Below are 14,498 nucleotides of genomic sequence, written 5' to 3'. Positions count from 1 at the left end.
AGGTTCCTGAGACAGCTAAAAATAGATTTACCATATGACCCAGCTATACCCACTCCTCGGCATATATCCTAAGGACTCTTCACACAATCTTAGAGATACTTGCACATCCATGTTTATTGTGGCTGTACTCACAATAGCTAGGAAATGGAACCAGCCTTCATGTCCCTCAACTGATGAGTTCATATTGAAGATGTGGTACATTTATTTATACAGTGGAGTTCTACTCAGAGGTTAAAAAAGAAAGAAAGAGAGAGAGAGAGAGAGAGAGAAGGAAAGAAGAAAAGAAATTTGCAGGAAAACAGATGGATCTAGAAAGGATTATCTTTAGTGAGGTAACCCAAGCCCAGAAAGCCAAGTGCCTTATGTTCTCTCTTCTGTGTGGAACCCAGCTACAAATGTTTGGACTTGTGAGTTGGAATAAAACTCAGTAGCAGAGGCCAGCAAGCTAGAAAGGAGCTGTAAGGAAGAAGGGAGGACTTAAGGGGATGGTATAGTATATATGTAAGTAGAACAGATTACTGGGGGTAGAAAGGCATGAGGTCAAGGGAAGAGACTGAGCAAAGGGTAGGGGGAGGGTTAATCAAAATCTAAGAGGGTATGAATAAGTCATATGGAAACCTACTTGTTTTGGACAATGGAATACTCAGAAGTCATAAATTGTTACTAGAACATTTTCAGTGCCAGGGATACCTTCCAGTGAGTTGTTGGCCAGGGAGGTCCCTGATGCCCCTAAAACATTATAGGCCATTATCAAGGCTCTTGGTTTCCCACCAGGAGTAGATGGTAAGACCCTATTGATGAAGACTCCACATGCTTGAGCTGTAAAGTCACTAAGAAATCTTGCTGAAGCTGAGCAGAAAACCTCCTCCATGTAGATCAGCTAACAGAAAGCTGGGAAAAGCTACACTGCATCAGCTCCATGGGAGAAAGAGAAGTCATCAATGGATAAAAGTAAATAAGTGGACACTGTAAGCCTTAAGTTTGGCCAGCCATGCCAAATGAGCCAACAGGTACAATAGTGGCATGTCTATTATGGGGAAACCAATTGCTCCTCTAATTGAACTAGAAGCCTGCTCCATGGGAGGGAATACATGCCTGGTATTGGAAACCTATGATAGATGGAGTCATGAACCCTAGGGTTATAATGCCTGTTGGTGACTGGCTAAATACATATATTATGCTCACCAAACTGCCCAGTAAGGATTTCTGTTAATGTTCATACTCATATATTAATGTTACTCTCACTTTTGGTTAGAGAAGCTTCTCTTTTCAAATAGCAATGACCTCTGGGATGACTCAAAAGGCACCATAGTGCTGAAAGATGACAGAGGAGTGCTCAGCATCAAAACATCTCTGACTCAGAATCCATCGTAGAAGAGGTAGAGAATGAATATAAGAGCCAAAGGAAGGGCAGGACTGCTTACAATGCAATCTTCCACACACAAAATGGCCTGGATATCCACAACCTTGCAGTGCTTAGCACTACCTACATAAAACCATCACAATAGGGGGCTGGAGAGATGGCTTAGCGGTTAAGCACTTGCCTGTGAAGCCTAAGGACCCCGGTTCGAGGCTCGGTTCCCCAGGTCCCACGTTAGCCAGATGCACAAGGGGGCGCACGCGTCTGAAGTTCGTTTGCAGAGGCTGGAGCCCTGGCGCGCCCATTCTCTCTCTCTCCCTCTATCTGTCTTTCTCTCTGTGTCTGTCACTCTCAAATAAATAAAATAAACAAAAAGTATACTCATTAAAAACCATCACAATAGGAGGAAAAGATGATAACATCAAAATAAAAGAGACTGAGAGGGGGAGGGGATATGATGGAGAGTGGAGTTGCGAAGGGGAAAGTGAGGGGGAGGGAATTATGTTTTATTGTCCATAATATTGAAGTTGTCAATTAAAAGGTGTACACCACCATGCCAGGCCCCTTAGTTTTTTGAGAGAGTTTATATAGCCCCAGCTATCCTCTAAATCTTCCTATGTCTGCCTCTAAGCACTGGGATTACAAACAAGTACCTCTACACCTCACCTCAGTCTTACATGAGATGCTCAGTGTTAAAAAGTAAAGATCTGTAGAGGATCACCATGAGTTAAAGGCCACTCTGAGATTATATAATGAATTCCAGGTCAGCCTGTGCTAGAGTAAAACCCTACCTTTAAAAACAAAAAAAAAAAAAAAAAAAAGATTTGAATAGGTTCTGATCCTTACAGGAATCTTCACCTTGACTCCAAAGTATTGGCCTGGAACTAGTCACCTGAGAGGGATCTCCACAGAGGTCTGAGGGAATGTGAGATCCTGACCTGAGTGTTAAAGATGTTTTAAAAATAAAAAAAAAGATATACAAGGGCTGGAGAGATGGCTTAGCGGTTAAGTGCTTGCCTGTGAAGCCTAAGGACCCCGGTTCGAGGTTTGATTCCCCAGGACCCATGTTAGCCAGATGCACCGGGGGCGCACGCATCTGGAGTTCGTTTGGAGTGCCCATTCTCTCTCCCTCTATCTCTGCCTCTTTGTCTGTCGCTCTCAAATAAATAAATAAAAATAAACCAAAAAAAAAAAAAGATATACAAAGGCAGCCAAGTCAGGAGGCAGGGTATATGTTATTTATTGAACCTTGTTTCCCTTCACTGGTCACTGCTCTTCACTCGCAGGACAACAGGCACAGAACTGCAGGGGATCATGCCCAGCTCTGTTATCACTAGATCGACAAGCTCTGGGGGAGTCACATCATAGACCAGATTCAACAGCCGTAGAGATGGGTAGTCCTGCCAGTTAGCCAAAGCCACATGCTCTCCCCGTTTACACTGCAGATCATCAGGGTCATCTGCAGTGGAAAATGTGCTCATTATGTCTTTTTAGAAAAGAAGTTGTGGTTTAATCTCCCTTCCTCTCAAGTCTTCTCAGGTCCTTGGAAGCTTTTCTTCCCGACTTACCTAGCTCATTAGAGACAAAGGCATCAGTCTGCACGCGTTCACAGAACTTGTATGTTTCACAGCAGACCAGCACTGGTACATTATGGGCTCGAGCCACCAGGGCCAACTGTGCTGTCCCTACCCGTGACATCACAGATCCATTGGCCAGGAGTGCATGAGCTCCCAATAGCACCTTAGAAACCTAGTTATTATGGACAGTATGGAAAGTAAAGAAAAAAATATGTGTTGGGTCAATGAAGAATAAGGTCTCCCACTTTACCTAGGGTATCAACATTAAGCAACAAACCCTGACAGCTATTCTTAGAAAGAACCTAGTCACTGGCCCACCAAACCTCCCATTAAGCATAAAATGTAGAATTGTGTCTATATTAGTTTCCATCCAATCTGGAGTTCCCTTCCTTTGCCCTCACCTCTGGGAGCACATAGGAGGCTGCAGGAATCAGCAGGTAGGAAGCAGGGACCCAAGCACGGACAAGAGAACGGAGCATATGCCTTCCCTCAAGCCAGGGCCGGCTGTCCACCACAACCACCCGAAACTTCCGGCCCTTGGCCCAAGCCTCCTGAAGAATTCGTGATACCAGGGATGAACTAGCGAGGATGGAGAAGACACAATTATAAGTTTCCAGCTGGTGCCAACCCATTTGCAAAGTAAGGGATAGCCCCTTTTGATCATTCCCCTCCCTAGTTCTCTCAGTCAGAGGTCAACCATACCATCCATATACCAAGATCACATCTCCATTACTGATCTTCTTAGAGGCAAAGCGTGAAATTGCCTGAGCCGCAAGCACGATCTTCTCTTGCACATAACGATCGATGGCTGCTCCAAGTTCCAACTTGGCCTATATGTGCAGAGAACAGGAAATGGATACATTTCTCCCTCTGGTTATCATGTCATGTGCTTCAATATGTATATAATGAATGCCTATATATACATATGTAATATGATGTAATGAAGGGGGCCCAAAGGTGGCAATAGAGTACAGTACAACTTCCCTAGCCAGTGACTAAGTCAGAGTGGTATGTGTTTTTGGCTTTCTTGGGAGCTCTGAACATGTTGCTTAACCTAACCACAAGTACATGCCTCTCTCCCTTTCCCATCACCATCAATCACCTCCTCTTCCCGCTTGGAGCTGCTCATGCTAGTGATTTCCTTGTTAAGGAACTTGATGGCGTTGCACATGCTTGCTGAGAGGGGGCGACACTGAGTCAGGAAGCTGCAACAATAATACCTGGTTTATGTGACTAGTTACAACTTAAAAAGGTATCATATTCAAACTTTTAAATTTTCTTTTAGGGGAAAAAAAACAGGAAAATGAAAACAGAATAGAAAGAGCAAGAGAAGGAATACTAGTAAAGGATTCAGTGAGGTGGGAGTGGACTTGTGTGGCTATCGTTACCTGATATAGGGTTTTAGTTTATTCACAAGATCCCTTGAGAGTTCCTCATTGGGAGGCGTTGTATAATCCTGAATCACCTACAGAATATGCAAGATAATCAGAAAACTGTCCCCTAGTGAAGGTCTTTGATAGAAGGCAAGGGAAAGATCCACTGAGGAGTGTGTTTGGACAGAGATTATGTTGGTTAAGAAATGCTGAGGTGGTGTTGGGAGAGGAATGGGGTCATAGGAAAGAATAAGATGACATACCTGCTGCAAGGCACGAAGCAGGGCAATACACCGGGCATTGGAGCCACTGACCAGGCCCTGGGAGTACTGCAGGCCGAGTCGCACCATGGCTGGGTGGATCACAGAGGATGGGATGCTGATGGGATGGCGGTGTCACATACTTTGCAAGGGAACTTGAGCACTTATTGCCCCCTGTCCCTAATGAAGAGGAACTAAACTTCACTGGCTCAGACTCTTCCATTTCCCACAGAGGATTTTTTGAGCTCATACATTTTTTATTTTTCATGGTAGGGTTTCCCTCTAGCCCAGGATGACCTGGAATTCACTCTGTAGTCTTAGGGTGGCCTTGAACTCACTGCAATCCTCTTACCCCTCCAGAGTGCTGGGAATTTTAAAGGTGTGAACCACCACACCCTGCAAGTTCATACTTTTCCCCATCCACCCCATCTCTCAACTTCCCAATTATTGTGAACAATGAGTTCCTCAATTTCCTAAGACTTAAAAGTTACAATTTTCATAGGGTCCTACCTCATGTATTGGGTCAGGGAGTTTTGTCTGCTGTATTGGGGTAGGTGGGAGAAGAGACTGACTTTGGATCCATAATCCTTTCGTTTAGGAACCTTGATAAAACAAAGGAATAAAACCAATAACCCAGAGTACAAAACTTATAGGATGCCTGGCATAATGGTTCATGCTTATAAGCCTATCACACTTGGTAGGCTGAAGCAGGTAGATTGCTGTGAGTTTAAGGCCAGCTTGGACTATATGGTGAGTCCAAGACAACCTAGGCTAAAAAAAAAAAAAAAGACAAGTTAGGCGTAGTGATAGATGCCTTTAATTCCAGCACCTGACAGGCTGAGGCAGGAGAATCACTGTGAATTCAAAACCAGCCTGGGACTACATAGTGAATTCCAAGTCAGCCTGGGCTAGAATGAGACCTATCTCAAAAGACACCCCCCCCAAAAAAAAAAAATTCAACCTTATGGAATAAAGTTGGAAAGTGAGCTCACTATATGACCCAAATACTTATTGTTTTCTAGAGCCTCACTTTACCCAGAACAATTTTCCCTTTCACCCATTCCCTAGCCTCTCTGTGGCCAAGTACCAAAGCCATTTCTTACCTGTTGTCGCTCTGATTTTTTAACAAGCCGTCTCAGAAGTGCCGGGTCATCAACCTGCTTGTGCTCAGGGAGCTGCTTCACCACTGAAAGATAATGGTTGTGTTTTCAAGACGCTGAAGTCTTAAAATGGGTAATACACTTTTAGGGCACAGGGAGCATCATGAAAAACAGAAGGAGCGGACGGGGTGACAAGACAGAAGTAGGGGTGTAGACAGAAAAAGTTTTAAACTCTAGCTCCCAAGGTGATAATGGGAGGAGAAATCTGTTTTACTAGAGGGAAGCCTGAATTGGCACAAGAGCTAGGAAAAACAGAAATTTTTACAAGAGAGATACCTGGGGGGTTTTCTCCAGCTGTGCTACGGCAGGCCTGAGGAGATGACCCTCCTTGCTCTCCTTTTCTTGCCTGCTTCAAGGCCCTCTCTGCCTCCTGCTTGGCTCTCCGCTCAGCTCGAAGCTCAGCCTTACTACGGCCAGCTGGAACTTTCTCTCCAGGAGTGCCCCCCGACTGCCTGCCAGGTCCTGGCAGTTCTCTGGTTGGACCTACTAAAAAGAGGAAGAGGTACTCAAGCCCCAGGCAGGTGGTATCCCTGCCCCAACCACCTCTCTTGGTTATTTAACCTCTTTACTTTTCATTTAATCAAATTTGTTCTATCTTTCACATCCACATCCCTCTACCAGAACCACACCCTTAGCCCTTTAAAAGACTCCGAACCTGGACACTGGACTGTAGTTACAGTAGAGCCAATTTCAAGTTCTGACCCTTTTTCCTCCTTCCGTTTCTTCTTCTGCTGTTTCTTTTCCTTCCGAAGTTGCAGCTTCTCTTCTTGAGTCAGCTCCCTCCCCCCTGACTGAGACACAGACATAGGACACTGCTCTTCCCCAGCAATTTCAAAGGTGAATCAACACTACTGGATGTTTACAAGGAACTACGTACAGAGTGAGTTACAGGTCAGCCTCCTGGGCTAGAATGAGACCCTACCTCGAAAACCAAAAACCCCAACGTTAGCTCTCTGATCCTGCCTAACTTCCACAAGCTGTCTGTCACACATCTACATCCCACATAAAGAGAAGCTTCTCCGGGGTTACACATCGTTTGGTTCTGTAAAAATCTCCTTTTGCTGAAAAATGAATTCAAAAGGGATGGGATATAGGGTAGAAGAAAGGTGACACAGTTTCTGGCGTAGCTCTTGACAGGTACATGTCCCTCACTTACCCCAGGCCGGGGAGAAAGCTCCGCCTTCATCCCGGATCCCGATTCTGCATCAGAAAACAGTGCGCAAAGTGAGCCCGAAAGGCTCTTGGAGGGCTTGGGAAGACTCGTTCTCCGCACAGCTGGCTGCTGGGTTGGCATGACCACAGCTCTGCCGCCCGGCGCGAGGCCACCCGGGATGCGCGTGGGGACGCGCAGCACAGCAGGATCAAAGGGCCGGCGGGGGAGGGAGCAGGGAGGGGTGAGCCCCATGCTCCGGGGAACCAGCCCGCACGCTGCGCGGGGTCGCGCCCTGCACTAAGCAAACCTGAGTCCCGCCAAGCGTCGGGAAGGCAGGGCCGCGAGGAGCTCGGGGGCCCCCGCACCAGCAGTCGGGTGCTCCTCTGCTCGCGTCCCGGAGGGTGCGTCCGGCCGCTCACTCACCTTCCCGGACCGCCACAGCCACTGCAGCCATAGCGCCGGGTCCTAGGCTCCGCCGGGAGAGGACACCGGGACGACAGCGCCACCTGGACCGGAGGATCCGCGGCGCTCAGCCCCTAGCCGACTACAACTTCCGGCGTGCATTGGGCCCCGCCCCGTGCTACGGGTCGCAATGAGGAACATTCAAGCATTGGGCTCCCAATTAGGAAGACGCGTTGTGGCCCTTCAGACTACAGCTCCCAGCATGCCGGCATGGCTACTCCAGGCGCCGACGTCTGCTGCCGCCTTCCCACTTCTGGTCTCAGGCCCCCAAAATGGCGAGTGAGGCTGCCGGGACTCGCTGAGCCGCGGAGGCTGAGCCGCCGCGGCCCTCACAGCCCGGAGCGCCGCCGTAGGGAACATGCACTTTTCTATTCCTGAAACCGAGTCCCGCAGTGGGGACAGCGGCGGCTCCGCCTACGTGGTGAGGAGCCGCTGGCGCCGGGCCGGGCCGGGCGGGGATAACGGGCCGGAGCCTCGGCGCGGTCTCGGCTTCCGAACCTCGCTGGCAGCGTCCCGTACGTCTAAGCTTCGGGTGGAAGTCGCTGCAGCTCCTATAGGTTCCTCGGGCAGGGACTCCCCTGCCGGGGCCACGTCAGGGTGTCACTGCCGTCTTCTCCGGGAGGGAGCCTGCAGCACTAGCGCCCTGTTCTTCCCGGCACTGGGCCTTCCGCTTAGAACCTGGCCCCGGGGAAAACAGGCTAATTCGGGGAGATGTCGTCGCTTCACTTAGACCAAGCTGTGCCAGCCAACTTCCGGCCAGGGTTCTTGGAGCAGGAAGGTAGCTCGGACTGTGACCCTGATATGCTTGCCTGTCTTTTTTTTTTTTTTTTTTTTTTTTTTGTGTGTGTGTGTGTGTGTCCTCAGGCCTATAACATTCACGTGAATGGAGTCCTGCACTGTCGGGTGCGCTACAGCCAGCTCCTGGGGCTGCACGAGCAGGTGGGACTAGCAGCGCTACACTGTCTGGAGGCAACTACATGCCCCTTTTCCCACCCGTGGGCATCAATCACCCCTCATCGCGTTCCTCCTTAATCACTGCCACAGTGAAGGATGCAGTGCCTTATCTTATCCTGACCTTTCCGGTGAACGCTCTTAAGAAGCTGTCACAATGCCTGCTCCTCCCTATGCTCTCCGTACCCTTGACTGCTCTTCCAGTCTTTGCCCCTGCATGGAAAAAGCGAATCCTCCCTAACTACCAAAACACATTCCTCCTGTCATCTAAACTACAATTTATAAATTCTTTTCTCAGTTTATGCAAACCATTCACCAATTTTCTTGTGTGTTCTTGGCTCGTTTCAATGTGTAGCTGTTCAGATCATCATTATGCATCTGTGATGTAATGTTTCTCTGCCTTCCTCACAAGATGGTGAATTCTCTTTTTAGCTCATTAGAGAGCCCTGGTTCTGCTGATAACTAGTTGTCAACCCTGACATATTTGTGCACATAAATATTCCGTAGGAAGTCCTGTGAGGGTTCACTGAATACCATTGCTAAACAATTGAGGGAATCTCCCTGACCCCCAAGCAAACCTAGCCTACAATGCGGAGGAGCTTGTACACATTAATCTATTAAAAGAAAAAAACAAAAAAACTTCAAGCTGGGCATGATGGTGTCTGCCTTTAATCCCAGCACTCAGGAGGCAAAGGTAGGAGGGTCACCATGAATTCAAGGCCACCTGAGACTACATAGTGAATTCCAGGTCAGCCTGGACTAGAGTGAAACCTTACCTCGAAAAACAAAAACAAAAAACTTCCTTCTGCCAAAGCCATTGTTGCCCAGATGACTAGAGGAGCCCAGGGAGTTTTGAATGCCTCTTATTTTCTGTTTATGTGAAGACATACCTCTTTCTGTATATAGCTCCGGAAGGAGTATGGGGCCAATGTACTTCCTGCATTCCCCCCAAAGAAGCTCTTCTCCCTGACACCTGCAGAGGTAGAACAGAGGAGAGAACAGTTAGAGAAGTACATGCAAGCTGGTGAGTGGTTGGAGGAACTCTATGCTATTTTGAAGACCATGGGGAGATATTAAAGTAGGTGGCTCTGTAGAAGGTCCTATGTTAATGGCTAGATCTGAGAAGCCTCTTACACGATGTTAATTAGCAAAGTAAATAGCCTTCACAAAATTTTAACTACATGTTAGCAAAACATCATGTCCACTAATTCCTATGAGAAATACTAGTGTAACAATCTTACAGTAGTTTAGATCGGTGGGGAGAACTCTTATCTGATGTGCTTTAGATTAACATTGCTGTTTTCCTAGTTCCATAGACTAGACTCAACTAGATGGCAGCCAAGGGTGGGGCAGGTGAAGAATTTATGCAAATAGTAGGTGAGACCAGCTAGGGGACATGGCAGGCCACTATCAGCCCAGGAAATGGGGTTGGAGGTATCTCTAAGAGGAGGTGTGAGGGAAACCAAGAGTCCGGTCCTAAGTTATTAGAACATCCCTTTCTTAATCCTACAGTTCGGCAAGACCCACTACTTGGGAGCAGTGAAACCTTCAACAGTTTCCTTCGTCGGGCCCAACAGGTAAGGCTTTGGGTGGAACCCACATTTAAGAGAAGAACTTGGGCTGGAGAGATGGCTCAGCGGTTAAGCACTTGCCTGTGAAGCCTAAGACCCCAGTTCGAGGCTCGGTTCCCCAGGTCCCACGTTAGCCAGATGCATAAGGGGGCGCACGCGTCTGGAGTTCGTTTGCAGAGGCTGGAAGCCCTGGCGCGCCCATTCTCTCTCTCTCCCTCTATCTGGCTTTCTCTCTGTGTCTGTCGCTCTCAAATAAATTAAAAAAAAAAAAGAGAAGAACTTGTTGGGTGTGGTGGCTCATGCCTTTAATCCCAGCACTCAGGAGGCAGAGGTAGGAGGATCACTGAGTTCGAGGCCAGCCTAACACCACATAGTGAATTCCAGGTCAGTCTGGAGGGCCATGTCATTTTAATTACATGGTTAAAGTCACCTGAGTCTTATTACTTTATGGAATGAGGATATTGCCATATCATTAAGGTCAAGGGAATACCAGCCTATATTGGAGGATTATGACAGCAGGGGGACTTGGAAAGTCAGAGTGGGTCAGAGCTGGATCAGAGATGTTAACAAGACAGTGCCTCCCATCCTCCTCTGCTCACACAGGAGACACAGCAGGTCCCCACAGAGGAGGTCTCCTTGGAGGTGCTGCTCAGCAATGGACAGAAAGTTCTGGTCAGTGTTCTAACTTCAGATCAGACAGAAGATGTCCTGGATGTAAGTTGCTTGTTCAGCATAACCCTTCTGCTCATGCACACTAGGTCCCAGGCTTGGGGAAGAATGGGACAAGCCAGTGGGATGAGTTATGCTTCCTGTCCCCAGGCTGTGGCTGCAAAGTTGGATCTTCCAGATGACTTGATCGGATACTTCAGTCTTTTCCTTGTTCGAGAAAAAGAAGATGGAGGCTTTTCTTGTGAGTTTTTCTGAACTTTACTGCTTCATTATGCTTCCAGCAGTGAGTTTCTGTCTCCCTGAACTTCATCAGAGTGGAACATTTTTCAGGGCTCTTTATTGGTTTCCCTTCCTGTTTTTTGTTTTGTTTTGAGGTAGGGTTTCACGGCAATTCTCCTACCTCTGCCTACCAAATACTGGGATTAAAGGTGTGCCCAACCTTTCCTCTTTTTTGAAAAAAAATTAATGTGAGAGAGAGGAAAGAGAGAATTAGTGCACAAGGGCCTCCTGCCACTGCAAACAAACTTAAGACACATGCACCAATTTTGTATATGACTACATGAGTACTGGGGAATCAAGCCTAGGCCATCAGGCTTTACTGCTGAGCCACCTCACCAGCATCCTTCCTTTTTTTTTTTTAAATATTTATTTGAGAGAGAGAACTGGAGAGGTGCTGTAGCAGTTAAGGTTTATGTGGTTTATGTGGGTCCTGGAGAATCGAACCTGGGTCCTTTGGCTTTGCAGGCAAACTCCTTAACTGCTAAGCCATCTCTCCAGCTTCTTTTTTATTTTTTGAGGTAGGGTTTCCTTCTGGCCTAGGCTGACCTGGAATTCACTCAGTAGCCCCAGACTGGCATCAACCCAGTGATTCTCCTACCTCAGCCTCCTAAGTGCTGGGACTAAAGCGTGAGCCACCACACTTAGCTCCTTCCTTGTGCATCATATTTTGGGGTAAAGAGGTGAGATAGTGTCTCACTCTAGCCCAGACTGACCTAGAATTCATTACGTAGTCTCAGGTTGGTCTCAAACTCACAGCAATCTTCCGACCTTGGCCTCCTGAGTGCTAGAATTGAAGGCATACACCACCACACCTGGCTTTCTTTTTTTTTTAATCCATAGTTGTACGGAAGTTGCAGGAATTTGAGCTGCCTTATGTATCTGTTACCAGTCTTCGGAGTCAAGAGTATAAGATTGTGCTAAGGAAGAGGTTAGAGCTGGGCCTGAAAGTGGGGGAGGGTACTGGGTTGATAATCTGGCCAAGGGCTGGATGTTTCTAATGGGCCTCCCAACCTTCTCCCACTATGCCACCATTAATTAGCCTTGGTAGTTCCAGTTGCTTATTTTGCCCTCTTTTCCAGTCTGCTTTTGCCTTACCTCAGCTTAGCCCCCATTACCCCTTTCCACTCCTTGGCCTCACAGTTATTGGGACTCTGCGTATGATGATGATGTCATGGAGAACCGGGTTGGCCTGAACCTGCTTTATGCTCAGGTGAGCTTGAAGCTGCCTCAAAACCCTTGCCCTGAAAATAATTCTGTGTCCTACTTTCCCAAGAAAATTCCTTCTATGCTTTTGTTCATCAAAGTTACTAGCATACTGTCGGAGCTCTTGGCCACAACCTTGACTCTCCCTACTTTATAAGCTGATAAGGTTAAAGTCACTGCAGAAGACTCTCAAGTGTGGGACTAGGGTCAGGCTGGACAGAGATCACTGTGGTCACTTTACTGGAACTATTAATTGGGAGCCTTCTTTCCCCCCCCCCCACATATTGTCTCCACTTTAGACAGTGTCAGATATTGAGCGTGGGTGGATCCTGGTCACCAAAGAACAGCATCGACAGCTCAAATCTCTGCAAGAGAAAGTCTCTAAGAAGGAGGTGAGTTGTGATTTGTTATCTCCCTTCAAGGTGTTATTGCTAGCTCTGAGGTGCCCAACTACTCCTAATCTACCATAATGTGGTGACCATTTCTCAGTTCCTGAGGCTGGCCCAAACCCTGAGGCACTATGGCTACCTGCGCTTCGATGCCTGTGTAGCTGACTTTCCAGAAAAGGATTGTCCTGTGGTGGTCAGCGCAGGAAACAGTGAACTCAGCCTTCAGCTCCGCCTGCCTGGCCAACAACTTCGGGAAGGCTCCTTCCGGGTTACCCGTATGCGGTGCTGGCGGGTCACCTCCTCTGTAAGTTTTTCTTTTGCCTTTTTTTCAGAGTATAATCTCTCTCTGTAAACTGCAGGCTGGCCTGTAACTCACTGTGATCCTCCTACCTCGGCCTCCTGAACGGTAGGATTAAAGGAGAGCACCACCTTGCCCAGCTTTTTTTTGGTTTTTGAGACATCTTCTTGCTATGTCACCAGTGCTGGTCTGGAATTATGTAACTGAGCTATCCTTAAACTTTGATCCTCCTGCCTCAAGCCTTCCAAGGGCTGGAATTAGCACCACTGTGCCTGACTTTTCAAGAGCTGAGATTCGTACCACCATGATTAGCTTTCCTCTGTGAAGACTGGTGAAGGGGTCGCTTCTGAGTTGGTGACCTGGCATGCCTTCAGCTTTGGGACTGGGCTGCATTGGGTCAGGAAGGGAGGCAGGTTGGCCAGAATGAAATCAGCCTAACCTCTATCAACTCTTCCAGGTGCCACTGCCCAGTGGAGGCACAAGCAGTCCAGGCCGGGGCCGGGGCGAAGTGCGTCTGGAATTGGCTTTTGAATACCTCATGAGCAAGGACCGGCTACAGTGGGTCACCATCACCAGCCCTCAGGTGTGAGCCCACCCTCACAGCTCCTATGGAGGCCTTTAGAATTCCAAGTGCAGAGCTTCCAGGATTTCTTGTGAGTGGGAGCCCTTGTTTTGGGGAAATGATTTGTCAGGCTGAGCACTCTTCTTACCCTTAGGCTATCATGATGAGCATCTGCTTGCAATCCATGGTGGATGAGCTGATGGTGAAGAAATCTGGGGGCAGTATTAGAAAGGTAAGCAGCAGGCAGAGACCAACCAATAGAAATTTTACTCTCCTGACCCTTTGTTCCTAAGGGTGAGGTTTCTATTGAAGAGGGGAAGTGTTTGGGGTCCTGAAAGGAATGATCCTGCCTTCAGCACTTTGGGTCTGTCCCCAGATGCTGCGCCGGCGGGTGGGAGGCACCCTGAAACGCTCAGACAGTCAGCAAGCAGTGAAGTCCCCACCCCTGCTTGTAAGTATCACACTTAGTCAGTACCCTGGCTTGCTTCTCCTCCCCTCCTGAGTATCTGATCCCTCTGCCTCCTCTTCTCCAGGAGTCACCTGATGCCAGCCGGGAATCCATGGTGAAACTCTCAGTGAGTTACAGGGTTGGTGAGGTTGGTGTCTGTAGGAGTATCACAGACTCGAGCCCTCTGACCTTCACCCCATTTTGTTACAGAGCAAGCTGAGTGCCGTGAGCTTGCGGGGGATTGGCAGTCCCAGCACAGATGCCAGTGCCAGTGATGTCCATGGCAATTTCGCCTTCGAGGGCATTGGAGATGAGGATCTGTAATCTCCACTGCTTGGATGTCTACCCTCTACCCCAGAGGAAATTTATAGAAACTTGCCCGTGCCTGTGCTCCCAAGTTAGGAGGCTTCCTACTTCTCCATTTTTCCTCTTGGCCAGGGGCCTCCTAATTTACCTGCCCTTCCCCCGTGGGCTGGCTACACAAAGAATCACCTCTTTTTCAGAGTTAGCCCTTGATGCCAAATTAGCATTTAGTATTTTGCACAAAGTCCAAGGGACCATGGCTACCTGCCCTGGAGATGAACAGCTCTCCTTGGGCTGCTTCTGGCTACTTAAGGCCTGGCCATGGGCAAGAGAATGGGCAGGTCTGTGAATGGTCTGACCCAACTCCCCATCATTAAACTCCGCCTGACTGCTGCCTACTTCTGGCTCCCTCTCACTGCCCTTGCTGTCCCAACCATCACTCTGCTAAAGGTGAGGCCTAACTGCCTGCCACTGCCGATT

At 48.2% G+C, this 14,498-nt stretch overlaps 2 protein-coding genes across 8 annotated transcripts; one reads left to right on the top strand and one right to left on the bottom strand.

Annotated features, from left to right (window-relative positions):
• Positions 1 to 2,584: 2,584 nt before the first annotated feature.
• On the bottom strand, positions 2,585 to 7,454 carry Eif2b4 (eukaryotic translation initiation factor 2B subunit delta). 5 transcript variants are annotated; one of them, XM_004669382.2, is made up of 13 exons: positions 7,307 to 7,454; positions 6,887 to 6,930; positions 6,386 to 6,521; positions 6,007 to 6,216; positions 5,674 to 5,756; positions 5,081 to 5,172; positions 4,574 to 4,688; positions 4,326 to 4,402; positions 4,040 to 4,142; positions 3,640 to 3,767; positions 3,339 to 3,516; positions 2,929 to 3,109; positions 2,585 to 2,819 (listed from the first exon to the last, which is right to left on the bottom strand). In XM_004669382.2, exons 1-13 carry the CDS (start codon positions 7,335 to 7,337, stop codon positions 2,620 to 2,622), a joined length of 1,578 nt encoding a protein of 525 aa, XP_004669439.1. In that variant the 5' UTR covers positions 7,338 to 7,454; the 3' UTR covers positions 2,585 to 2,619. The 5 variants fall into 5 exon arrangements, with proteins under 5 accessions (XP_004669439.1, XP_004669440.1, XP_045005516.1 ...); XM_004669383.2 differs by having other exon boundaries at positions 6,007 to 6,213; XM_045149581.1 differs by lacking the exon at positions 7,307 to 7,454 and adding an exon at positions 7,191 to 7,284.
• Positions 7,455 to 7,574: 120 nt separating this feature from the next.
• On the top strand, positions 7,575 to 14,416 carry Snx17 (sorting nexin 17). Of its 3 annotated transcripts, XM_004669385.3 has the most exons (15): positions 7,577 to 7,766; positions 8,210 to 8,284; positions 9,203 to 9,320; positions 9,809 to 9,873; positions 10,471 to 10,581; positions 10,687 to 10,777; positions 11,656 to 11,743; positions 11,956 to 12,025; positions 12,318 to 12,410; positions 12,508 to 12,711; positions 13,163 to 13,288; positions 13,422 to 13,499; positions 13,644 to 13,718; positions 13,801 to 13,842; positions 13,926 to 14,416. In XM_004669385.3, exons 1-15 carry the CDS (start codon positions 7,704 to 7,706, stop codon positions 14,037 to 14,039), a joined length of 1,413 nt encoding a protein of 470 aa, XP_004669442.1. In that variant the 5' UTR covers positions 7,577 to 7,703; the 3' UTR covers positions 14,040 to 14,416. The 3 variants fall into 3 exon arrangements, with proteins under 3 accessions (XP_004669444.1, XP_004669442.1, XP_045005518.1); XM_004669387.3 differs by lacking the exon at positions 8,210 to 8,284 and having other exon boundaries at positions 7,575 to 7,766; XM_045149583.1 differs by lacking the exons at positions 7,577 to 7,766; positions 8,210 to 8,284 and adding an exon at positions 7,883 to 8,123.
• Positions 14,417 to 14,498: the final 82 nt, after the last annotated feature.

The sequence above is a fragment of the Jaculus jaculus genome, chromosome 5, assembly GCF_020740685.1.
Source record: "Jaculus jaculus isolate mJacJac1 chromosome 5, mJacJac1.mat.Y.cur, whole genome shotgun sequence".
NCBI classification, from domain to species: domain Eukaryota; kingdom Metazoa; phylum Chordata; class Mammalia; order Rodentia; family Dipodidae; genus Jaculus; species Jaculus jaculus.
The sequence above is the reverse complement of the archived record's forward strand: the minus strand, read 5'-3'. Positions and strand labels throughout refer to the sequence as shown.